The sequence below is a fragment of the Taeniopygia guttata genome, chromosome 3 (genome assembly GCF_048771995.1).
Source record: "Taeniopygia guttata chromosome 3, bTaeGut7.mat, whole genome shotgun sequence".
NCBI lineage: Eukaryota > Metazoa > Chordata > Aves > Passeriformes > Estrildidae > Taeniopygia > Taeniopygia guttata.
The window spans coordinates 45,332,482-45,344,771 of record NC_133027.1 but is presented as its reverse complement, the minus strand read 5'-3'; the positions used below and the strand labels follow the sequence as shown (position 1 = coordinate 45,344,771).

At 38.2% G+C, this 12,290-nt stretch overlaps 1 protein-coding gene across 3 annotated transcripts in view; it reads right to left on the bottom strand.

The window, feature by feature from the left end:
* CRYBG1 (crystallin beta-gamma domain containing 1) overlaps positions 1-12,290 on the bottom strand; it is a 95,189-nt gene that overhangs the window by 27,200 nt on the left and 55,699 nt on the right. For all 3 annotated transcript variants that reach the window (XM_041715106.2, XM_072926744.1, XM_030269355.4), the window contains 6 exons: positions 6,013-7,462; positions 5,758-5,934; positions 3,270-3,317; positions 3,045-3,163; positions 1,574-1,736; positions 496-635 (listed from right to left, as the gene is read on the bottom strand). In XM_041715106.2, the coding sequence (XP_041571040.2) occupies positions 496-635; positions 1,574-1,736; positions 3,045-3,163; positions 3,270-3,317; positions 5,758-5,934; positions 6,013-7,462 (2,097 nt within the window). The remainder of the gene's footprint in view (positions 1-495; positions 636-1,573; positions 1,737-3,044; positions 3,164-3,269; positions 3,318-5,757; positions 5,935-6,012; positions 7,463-12,290) is intronic.

Here is a 12,290-nt window from a genome sequence, read left to right as displayed (position 1 = left end):
AAAATCCCAGATCAAAATGCACTGTGAAATACAACAATGTCATATATGGACTCCCTAAAGCACTAAGTCTTAGTTTATAACAGAAGGACTTCAAAAATTTTCTTCTTTCAGTAGGATGATTTCAAGTTTAGAAGAAAGCAAGTGGGAAATGTGGTCTTCCACAGCTGATTCCCCACCCTCATTTATGGTAAGCTTGCCTGAATAAGAAAAAGCAAGAGAGGCAAACTCTTATTCCTTGGCTACAAATATGCAAGGGTTATTCAGTATTTACTACACGCAAGCAGAAGAAAATCTAGCTCTAACAAAACATTCTAGGTCAGACTCCCCAAGAGTGAAGCATTACAGTGATGTACTAACACTACTGTCAACAAATATACTGCCAAAATATAGGACTAGAATAAATATAGCCTGCTCGCAAGTCTGACAGGTGTAACCAATGGTTTAAACCAAATTCCTTTCATCACACTACACATTCATACAGAGCTGCATACTTACATGCCCCAATGCACTTTAATAGAACAAGTCTTCTGAGTGCTTCCAAACACCCCTGTTTCTTCAGTGTCATCAAAAAAGGAAGTCACGATTCCTAACCCTTCAGGCTCTGTATACAAATCAATTCGGCAAACCCTGTAATCCTGAAAAATGAAGATTGCCATGACCACTTGATCTGTGCTGTGAGTTCTGTAATTACTGTGCATAACTAAATCAGTTTTGAAACACCTGTTTATTTTAAATTGTTTCCCCCCTTGTCAATTGCTACTGCTATTAGATGCCTATAATAAAAGTATAGCTAAGCCAGTTTGCCTGTGTCTGTTTGAACCAAGACAGTCAGTCAATCTCTAATCAGCATTTGCATTGTTTACTTTCTGCCATCTAGGCAGGAATCCATCTTCTTTCATCAGTTAGCATCTCCTCTAGCAAATTAAATACTAAGATAATACCAAACGAGCCACCCTTGAAGAGAACTGCAACTTAAACAAGAATTGTAGTTACAAGCAACATATATTCCTCCTTTTTCCTTTCCTAGTCAAATAACTTTATAGCTTGTGCTTGTTTTGGCAACCTGCAATTGTAACTATTTAATGGTAGGTTAAAAGTGCATGTAGAAAGGATGTTCCAGCATGTGTGCAACTCACTGGTAAGTTTGTCCATACCAGGTAAACCAAAAATTTGGTGTTTCACATTGAAGTCTGTATTGAGTGCAAATTTGGTTTGTATTGGAAAAAAATTAAAAAGCCGTATTTTGAAAATATTGAATTATTGATGGTTTTCTGGGATGCTTTTCCTGACACTCACCAGACTACAAAGCATATGCTGTAGGTAGCATTTTGGTGGCTACTCTAATAAAGCCCACCAAGTTCTGTTCTACCCTGTCCTTCCTCTTGATGCCCACTGTGCAAAAGCCCCCACATGCATTTTGTGATTAAACATGAAATTCAGTACAGAATATTGTTTCATGCACTTGTAGCTCATGTTACGCTTGTGTCCTAATAGACCAATCACACTCCCTATCAGTATAAAACATCACTATACATTAACATCTATAAAAAAAATTTTGACTTATATTACTTGCCTTAACAACATGTCTTATTGAACCGATCACTGCAGGCTTTTGAGACTTGCAGTCACTTTGCTCTTCAGAAGCACCTGCACCCCAAATATCTGTGAGTTCCAACTCTCCTTCTTCCAATGGAATAGAGGGGCCTTCAAAATTTGGTTTTTCATAGAGTATCCAGCTTAAAATAAAATTCAAAAAAAATCTAATTTTGCATGGTGCTTTATCAAGTGTGATTTGTAAAAATTATATTCCCACTTAACAAATTGTTTCATACACAGTACTGTTTCCAAACCCTTGCCATTTCCCCAATACAGCCTAATCACCCAACACTGCTGATGCAAGCCATTTTCAGTCTCTGTGACACCTTTACAAACAATGATAAAAACAAAAATGTCTACTGCTGAATTGTACTTTCACAAAAAGTCCTCCACCTTTTAAAATTTATAATTTGGGGCAGCAAAGACTACTGTCTCTGAATAGCAGACTTCGTATGAGATACTAATCAGAACCAATTTGTAAATCAGAGAAAGCAATGACACTGCAGTCTGCTACATCATGCTTGGATCCTGTGAACAACAGCATGGAGTTCCACAGGAGGTGGGGTAGATGTGCCAGAGGATGATAAGAAGACAAGGACAGCTTCATTTTTAATGGCAGAACAGAATATATAACTAAGAACTTTATCCATCTGCAAATATAAACTCTTCACTCAGGCTCTCAAAGGAAGGAGGAAAAAACCCCATACCCAGTCCCTGTAGACCACGCCAGAAAAGACGACCTGGTTTACAAAGATCAAAAGGTTTTTGTTCTAGTTTTCTGAAGCTAAACAGCAATCAGTTTGCTTCCCAGTACCTCCTACTGTGGCTAGCCCTTGTGTCTGCACCTTACTATCAGATAATTACTTTTGAGAACCTGCTATTTGACTGCATTATAGCCTGGCCACAGCATAACTTGCTGTGCTAGCCACACTACTAATGGCCCTTCTGTGGATGCTATGAAGAAAGCAGGAGATGAACTGGCTTTGAATTACTCTTGGGCAATACAGCTTTTAGAGCAAAATCCCTCCTTTTGTCAGAGAAACAGTCAATTATCTCTACAGCACCGTCCTATTCCTTTGGTCATGAAATAATTATGTAAGACTGAGCTTTAAACTTATTTGCTAGCCTTTTAGCCCAATCCAAATACTATGCAAGAATCCCTAATGAGGAGTTGAAGAGCAAAATAGCTGAACAGAATCTGTCATTTCATCCCACACCTATGCCTAGTGAAATCTCGCACCGCATCAGATGCAACACTCACTCGATTAGTCAGCAAAATAGGTGTTCCAGCTCAGAACTTCCTGTTGCAGAGGTAAAATGCCCTATTTCTTGCTCATATCTGTCCATTTACAAGGCAAACTTACTGTGAATCACATGCCAGCTCTGTTTCAAAACAGTTTTGGACAGAGTAAAAATCTTTGTATAAAGAGTAAAAATTGATCTCTTACCATCCTCTGATGACTTTAACTAAAATTGTTGGTGACAGAACCCAAGAACTGCAATCTGGAACATCATGGAAAACTTCAATGCCAGCTTTTTGACAGTCTGAGTCACAGTATATCACCAGCTGCATTAAAAATCCAAACAAAACAGAAAAACACACCAGTAACATACAGTTCTATCTTCCTAAGCTTTAAATATAGGAACACTAAAACCATTAAAATTGATCTTACCTTGCCAGGCCTGGGATTGATTTTACTTTGTACATTTCTTGGAAGTGTCTAATAGAAAGTGAGAAGAGAAAAAAATCACAAAAACCCCCACAAAATCAAAAACATTTTCAATAAAGATACTCAGCTATAAAAAATAACAAAATAAACATACTCAAAATAAAAAATACTCTGAATGGTAAAAGTTGGTAACCTTTCAACTGTACCTATTTACCACTTCAATCTCTACTTCCCCTTGTAGAGCAGCATCTAGTCACAAATGTATAAATTTATACGCTTTTTTAAAACTCTGAATTATCATTTCACTGAAGTTGACTAACCTCAGATCTGAAATGCTTTAAAATCATCCTGATCAGCTTCCTACACATTCCAGGATTTCAATGCCAAGAGATTGCTTTAAAAACTGCCACTGATACAGTACATGCTGTACAATGATAAAGATGAGTTGAAATGTGTAAAAATGTCAAGCCATAAAGCACGATGCATTTTGAAGGAATATATGAAAATACTGAGGATGCATGACAGCACATACATGTATGAGCAAACTAGCATAATCAATTTTGTGATGAACACCTTGTAGCAGGTTTCCTCAAAGAGCGTGAGACTGCGCACTAAGTGATAAACTAAAAATATTCAGAACAAAAAACCACACGTAGGTACACAAAATCTACAACAATGCTGAAGTCAGCAGTAAACTGTATGATATAGAATATATGGGAAAGTTGTTTTTGCATCACATCACCTTCAAACAAATAAAGCAAGCACTGAAATGATGTGTTTGGTTTCCTAAGGAAGGACAGGAGTGCTCATTCTGGGACAGGGTCCTGCTCTTCTAGGAATAATTCACACAAACAAAAAGACAAAACCAGATCCTGCTCCTAAATAGGTAACCAGCAACACGTGCAAGGAATTAAAGAGAACATAGTTAATATGCAGAGCAGGCAGTGGTCGCAAGACAGTTTTTAACCACCACCAGGATTTTGTGGGCATCATTAAGACATGTTGAAGCATGACTGGTTTTTTAGCCTGCACTTCAATTCCAGTTAAAACTTGTTCTGTGTTTTGAGGAATGCCAAAGTCATTGTTTTGGGATGCCCTTACTCTTTCCTTCGCATTACCCACTAGCCATTGGATCATCATTTTCTTAGTCAGTGGAAGATGCACAGCAGGTACACTTCACAGAAATATTTTTGATTGCTAACTTGAGCAAAACAATTCAGTCAGCAACAGTGCCACAGAAATACAGAAACCCTTTGAAGCCTAAAGGGATTCTCTCAAGTGTGGTCTTAGGTATGTACACACTCCACTGCTATACCAGGCCTCCACACTCTACTGCAAAATTCAAAACCACTCAAGTTTAAGTAGCAAAAACCAAACTAAGACAGTACTAGACATTTAGCTTTAAATTTAAGTTTTTAAATCCAAGCAGAACCATCAGAGTAAGAAAGCCTCTTTAACTGGTAACAAAAATCTACACTACTGTAAATAACCCCCCTAATTTTCATCTCCACTCTAATTAAGAAAACTTCCCATAAGAGAAGAATCTACATTCTCAAAACTGCAAGGTTGGATGATTGTCTCCTGCAAGGTGACAAGGAAAGGAGCTAATTCTATGTCGTCACTCCTGTTAGCAGAACTGCTACAGCAGATGACCATTAGCTTCTGAAAGTATTTCTCAAACTTCTTACATGCTGCTTCAATTCCACAGGTCACATTCATGTAGCTATTAGTCTTCAGAAAACATATTTCTTCCCATGGTTCTTAGATCTCCTGAATATAGTTTTCCTCACAGGCCTTACATTAACGGAAATAGCAAATACTACAAGACATTGATTTGTCATTTTAAAAATGAAAATTACAAATATATTCTATATTAAAGTTGCTTTGAGGGGAAACCATAGGTCTGTCTTCAGTCAGGAACAACAGATGCTTGTAATCAGACCAAGGGACAGCCCTCCACTGTAGCAGAATTTTCAATAATCACTACTATCCAGTTCTTAAGGTGTTCTTAAAGAATATATATTTTTCTGCCAATGCACGGGAATACAACAGAGGGCTAAAATAAAAAATGTGCTCTCTTACTTATTTATTGCTACAATGGCTGAATGTCTTGTTGGAAGAGAAGAGAGATTACTTCAACAGAAGTTTTCTGAAGTTCACAGAAAGCATTCTACTAATTTGCAATAAAATACTGAAGTTAGCATACGATTTGTTTCAATAGAATACAAAATCACGTATGAAGACATATTCAAAAAATGCTTTCCATTCATATTTTGAAAAAGTCTCAAAATAAAACCCCCTTAATTATGTTGATAGATGTAATCCCATTTTCATTTTCAGATCAAACTGGTACCAACCTAAGTTCATCTCAATGTATTGGTAATCTGTATATTTCCCAAAGAAGGGAAACAAAACAATATATGTATATTGTCTATCGAAAACATAAAAGCTGGTAACTTTGCAGGCAGCTTTTTAAAAACACAATACTTACATCCACGTCTAATAAACCAGGGGGGACATTTGATTCGTATCTGCTTGTTCCTAACCAGCTTGAAAAACCTTTCTCAGGATTGCCATAGTTGGGCATTTGTAAACTTAGTTCTTTTTTTGCACTATCTGCTTGCAGGTACTTCTCCACAAAACTTGGAAACTTCATATCTGAAAGAGACTGAATTGCAAAATCAAAATTAACAATCATTCAGCAGGTCAACAAACATGCTTTCATCTCCTGACTGATCTTTATTACCTCAGATTTTTGAGGCATGATGAATGGTCCAGAAACATCCTGTTGTAAAGGAGGCATTCCCGAGGAGTCAGTTGCAAAACCTGTTGTGTTATTTACTGAAGTGACAGAAGTGCTAAAAAACTTTTCTTTAGAAGACAGCAAGCTTGAGAAGAGGGAACTTTTTTCAAGCCGTGATCTCTTAATTTCACCATCTGTACAATCAAGATTCTCTTTTCCATTTATTTCCTGAGTAAAGGCAGGTTCCTCTCTACATGACTGCAGAGCTTTGAATATGATACTTTGTTCTGTTGATGCACGTTTGGGCCTGACTCTGGCTATTGTTTCCAGGCTTTGCATTTTCATTTGCTGTGCTGGCAACAGATCCTGTGTTTTTTCCCTCCTCAGTCCCAAACCAAAAGTAAATACACTAGGATCAAATACTTTCTCTAAGTTGTCTTCATGAATGGGAGGCATTGCAAAGTGGGGTGCTGGAGACTTGGGAAGCTTTGACCTCTTCTTTTTCTGCGGTAAACAAACTGAGCTGTCTAAGTTTTTTATTGTTTCAGCAAACTTCTTCATGTCAGATGGGGAATCAAAAATGCTGTCATCTTCAGCAGATCCATTACAGGTTTTCCCTGGGCTCTTTTGTGTATTGGTGTCGTGCTCTGATTCCAATACACTGTCTTGATTGCTGTCATCATACTGTAGTGTTGTAAAGTTCAAATCTCCTGGCTTTACCTTTTTGTCTCCATTTTCCATCTTCTTAATTTCTGATCTGGAAACCTGAGATGGTAGAGGATATTCATCCTCATTGCAAGGCAATACAGCCTCTGCATTTGGCAGCACTTTTTCTTCATTTCTATGGAATTCTGAGCTTGTGTAATTTCTTTGGTAGAAAGGATCTTGAGCATTTTCAGTTTTTACAGGTGAGTGCAAAGGCAGTTTAAAAGGTGAACTCTCTTTCTTTGCTGTGGTTAATTCTGGTTCTGGTTGCTTCAGAGAGACACTACCAGCATCACTTTTGCTACTTTGGTTAAAAAGGGATATAGCAGCTTTTACTTTAAGTTCTGTTGTCTTCCCAATATCCTCATAAGAGGTAAAGATTTCTCCATTTTTGCCTTTTAACTCTGCAGTGCCTTCTTTCTCCAGTGTGCCATTCTCAAATAACTTCTGGCGACTGCTTTGCTTATTTAATGTTTTATCAGGCTGCTCATTTTCTTTAGGTTGTTTTCCAAATTTCAGCTTTGCTCTGCCAACAAATGTGCTTGGTACAGCATTATTTTTTGAAGCAAGGATGTCAGTAGGTCTCTGGCTCTGGTTGGCACATTTGTTTTCAAACAAGGAAATTTTGTTGGCAATGTTGCTGTTAGTTTTATTAACTGGTTTTTCAAGAGTGTCCTGCTCACTTTCTAAACTGTCTTGATTCATAGGTGTTTTTAAATTCAGCTCTATGTTCTTCGGTTTGGCTGGACTACAAGAGGCAAAGTGACACAGAGTGACATCTTTAATTAATCTTGAACAAGCTTGTAACAATTTTCAAAACAATAAAATGTAGAATTATAAACCACAGACTTAATTCAAATTTTGATATGTCAAAAGGAATCCACTAAAAGAGGAGTAACTATATGAATTTTAAAAATTAGACACTAAATAAGGAGTATATATTTCAAACATGTACTTAGTTCTTTAAGGTTAGTAAAACAAACACAGCAACTTACAGCATCTGCAATTGAGGCAGAGAGCTCAACTACATATGACTGACAGACATTAAAATTTAGTAGTGAACAGGCAGAATAAATTATAAACATGCAATTCCCTACAGAGTTTAGAAAACAAATCCCAATTCATTAAGGTGATAATAAGTTGGTTAACATTTGCATGTTCTCTCCAATGAGTTTTGAAGACATCTGCCCAGATTCTTTGCAGCCTTTACACCTACACTGCAGAAGCAACCTCAAATCGAGTGAAAGTACTCTTCCACTCTCATAAGTGCTTGCAGAAAATGTTAGCTGTCCCCAAGCACTGCATCACCACCTTGGCTAAGCAAACACATGTGAGGACTGTTCAACTTCCTTCAGGTAAACTTAACTAAAATTTTAAATTGTGTAAACTAAGCCTAATCATTTTACAAGAACTGAATTTGGAAACACAAATCTTTTCTATTAGAGTGGACAGAGACGTGTGTACAAGTACATGCAAACAGTACTCCTGTGCTGTGGCAGAAGGCTGATGATGCACAGCTGAGGGTTTCAAGCTCTTTTCTCTGAATGCCTACAACCAGGAAAAATTATTTGTCCATGCAACTTGCCACTGCATACTGTACAGTATGAACAGCTGTAGATATGCAAGGCAGATGGCTTCAAAATTAATCAGTCAGACCTAAGGAGCGTCAAGGAGCCCACCATCACCTCCAAGAGAGTCTTAGTCTCCAAAGAGGAATCTGGAGACACTCAGCAGTAGGAGTACAGGTAGAAACTGCCCTACATGAAAACTGACAAAGGTAGGAGATAAAATAGCTTGCAGCAGTCTCCAGGGTCCCAAATGTTCTACCAATCAATGAATAATTCTGGTATTTAAGTCCTTTCTTCTCTTTTTGCCTACATAAACTGTGTTCACTCAGTTCTCCTGCAGTTCTTTAGTCCAAGAAAGAGATGAGATACAGGAACAACTGCAAAAGTGAGATCCTCTCCCCTCTTCTTCAAGTGATACATCCCAAGTAAGAAATAAAACCCTTCTAATGCAAGACTCTCCATTGTACAACCTTTATTCTTGGGAATACCATGAGGAACAAACTTACAGAAATAACAGGAGGATTCAAAAATAGTTACCTACAAATCTATACAGAGAGTAACTGTTAAAAATAATAGAATCATAGACTATTAAGAGGCTTCAATGGGTCTTAAATGATCATCTAGCCTCAACTCCCCTGCCATGGGCAGGGACACCTCCAACTAGATCAGGTTGCTCAAAACCTTTTCCAGCCTGGCTGGGTTGGACTCTGCCAGGGTTGGACCATCTTCAACCTCCCCAGGAAACCTTTTGTAGTGTGTCTCACCACCTTCACAGTAAAAAGCTCCTTCCTAATATCCAACATAAATTACCTGTCCCTCAGTTTGTACCCAGGACTCCTTGTCCTATCACTACAGTTATTGGCAAAGAGTCCCTTTTCAGCTTCCCTGTAGACCTCCATCTTCAGAAACTGGAAGGTTTTTATGAGGTCACCATTCATCTTCTCTTCTCTGTGAAGCCCCAACTCTTTCAGCCTGTCTCCATAGGAAAGATGCTCTAGTCCTCTTATCAAATTTGTGCCCCCCTCTAGATTTGCTCCAACGGCTCCATGTCCTTCTTATCATCATGTCATTTCAGAGACAACTTCCCAACACTGCTCCCTCTAACTACCAGACTACTCAAGTTTGTTCAAAACTTTATGAAGAATTATAAAAAATGCATGATCAATAAAAGAGGAAATAGCAAACTTAAAATCCACTGGCCATACTTCAGATAGATGCTAATAAAACACACTTGAAAAACTTAAGGAAAAATAGAAAAACAAAATGTTCCTGAAAGAGGGAAGGCATAAAGGGAACTATCATACAGTATAAAATGAAATATATGGAGGTACTACTTTTCACTTGAACCATTTCTTCCTAAATTTTTAAAAGTTAAATTATTCTATGACTTTTCTCTTTGGAAAACTAATACAAGTTACAAGGGAGCTCTGAAAATCAGCTAGCCAAACTTCCCACTCAAAACAGGGACAGCTTCAAAGTCAGATCAAGTTCCTGAAGGCTTTGCCTGACCAAGTTTTTAATAATTTCAAGGGTCAAGATCTCACAACCTTCCTAGTGAAGCACTGCAGCAAGGCGGCCATTGCTGCTGTGAATTATTTTTGCCTTATATCCTATTAAAACTTCACTGTTACAACTTGCAGCTGTGGCTGTTGTCCCTTCACAGCTCAGTGACAAAGCTGGCTCTGCCTTCTCTATAGCAGTGAGAGATGACTGAGGTCTACCTGTATCCTTTTCTTCTCTCAGTTGAAGAAACCAAGCTGCTTCAGCTTCTCCTCATACATGATTTGCTCCAGATCTGTCATCTTCCTTAATGGCTCACTGCTGGACTCATTCCAATTTAGGAACACTCTTACACCAGAAGAGAGTTGGAAGGGCAGAAAGGGCTACAACTCAAAAGAGTGACCCAGATGTAGGCCCATGAGCACCAAGTATCTTGTTCTTTGACCTGCCAGCTATGCTCCTGCCTATGGAGCACAGCATAGCCTTAGCCTTCACCTGGTACAATGATGCACTACTGACATGTGCTTAACTTCCTGCTCCCCAGGACCTTTTATATCCTTTTCTGATCAGATGAAAAATGTACTTATCCTTTTCTTTTACCAGTATTTTCAAGAGGTAACACTAATGGCCCAATTATCTTAACAAATTAATCCCCATACCACCCTTTTGTCACCTGTCACTTGCACTACTACATGCATTTATTTCAATATAACACAGATCTTCCCCATAAAATCTGTGTCTATCTGTATGCCCAGACACAAGCAAGTTTAATCCCTAACAGTGATAGTTATCAGCCACACCTAAAACCTATTTTAAATGAAGAGCTCACCCCTCAAATGTATAGTTTCAAGCTTCGCAAATTTATGCAGAAATAACCACTTTAACACTTTGTATTCTGCAGTATTTCTGCACAGCAGCAGCGGCCAAACAACTGAGACCAACGAGCTTGAGATAGCTCAGCCCCGCAGCTCCACTCACTACAGCTGGCCTTCTCTAATCTCTTCATTACACCTTTTTCCACACTATAAAATACTTGTTTTAAATACAGCCAAAAGATGTACTTTATTGCAAGAACTGAGTCTCAAAGCTTGTTTAAAAGGAAATGTTATTTGAGTATCCTTTAAGCCTCTCATCTTGTATGAGGAAAAAAACAAAAAAAAAAAACTTAACAGCACAAATGCTACCTTACAAACAGTCCAGTGTGGCTGATCCTTACTACCCATTCCTGATCTGTAACGGCAGGAACAAGCAGCCACAAGAGAAATACCAATGTCCTTCTCTTTGACTACACCTTGCAGCTGAACTGTGGAAGCAAGCAGTTAAACCTCTCCCAACAGTCAAAAATGGAAGGTGAGTCACACATCAAGCTTGCAAGTGGTGCCAAAAAAACACTGATGCCAAAATATCAGATTGAGGTGAGCAAAGAAAAATGGCATGTGAAAAGAGAAGAATAATTCAACAAGTGGGCTTAAATGAAAAGGCAACTACAAAACCATGTCTGAACATAAAGTATGACAACTGAAGCCAAGTTTTCCACTAAGCACATCAAAGTGACTACTGCCTGAGGTTTTATATGTCAATTAAGATTTACCATCAACCTCATTTTAGTCTCAAATCTGATAGGTTTCCCTTCCAAAAGCTAGAAGCACAGTATCCTGTGACTTTCAGGTTATCCAGTACACAGACATAAATGGAGAAAAGAGAGAAAATGCTATTTTTATTTACAGGAAACCTGCATTTCTGGAGGTGACTGGAGAAACTGACCTGTTTTGAAATTGTTTCCAAAGAAACCTGATTCCCAGAATTGGCACAAGATCATTAGTAAGAGATTAATGCATTTTTAAAGGAGAACTACTTGCATTATATAAAATCCCTCTTACAAGGGGCCAAGGAATCTCTATGTAAATGGGTATTTTTCAACCAGAAAGGAATTAGTGTAAACTATCTAACAATAACTTCTTAACCTTTGAAAATGAAAAAGTTATCTGTTCACAGTGATAACTAGAGAACAAAAACACACCATCTTCTAGTAACGGCACCATCTTTCCCCTTCCCACTTTACAGCACCTTAATCCACATCCAGGTTTATAGTTCATACGTTCTAATGAATGACTAATAATTATACCAGATCACCTGAGCATGTAACTTTGGCTAAAGAAATGGCGTGCTGCTGTGCAGTGACAGCTATGAGATGCATCAGAAACCTTGCAGGCAACACAGCAGTCCCCACCCAGGGCTAAAGTTCCTATAGCAGCAGGTAAGGCCAACACACAGTGTCACATACCCCACAAAATGGGATGAAATAGAACAGGCTGTTTGTTTGTTAAAATTCGGTCTTTCAGACAGGACACTCGTCTGTTACTTTGTAAGTACAGTAAAAGATAATTTACTATACAGCAAGCCCAGGAGATACACAGAAATAAAATGAAATCCAGCTATGCACTAATGACAGTGACACAGAGAAAAAACAACGTGAAAGCTACCCTTCCTTTGAAAGTGTGAAGGTAA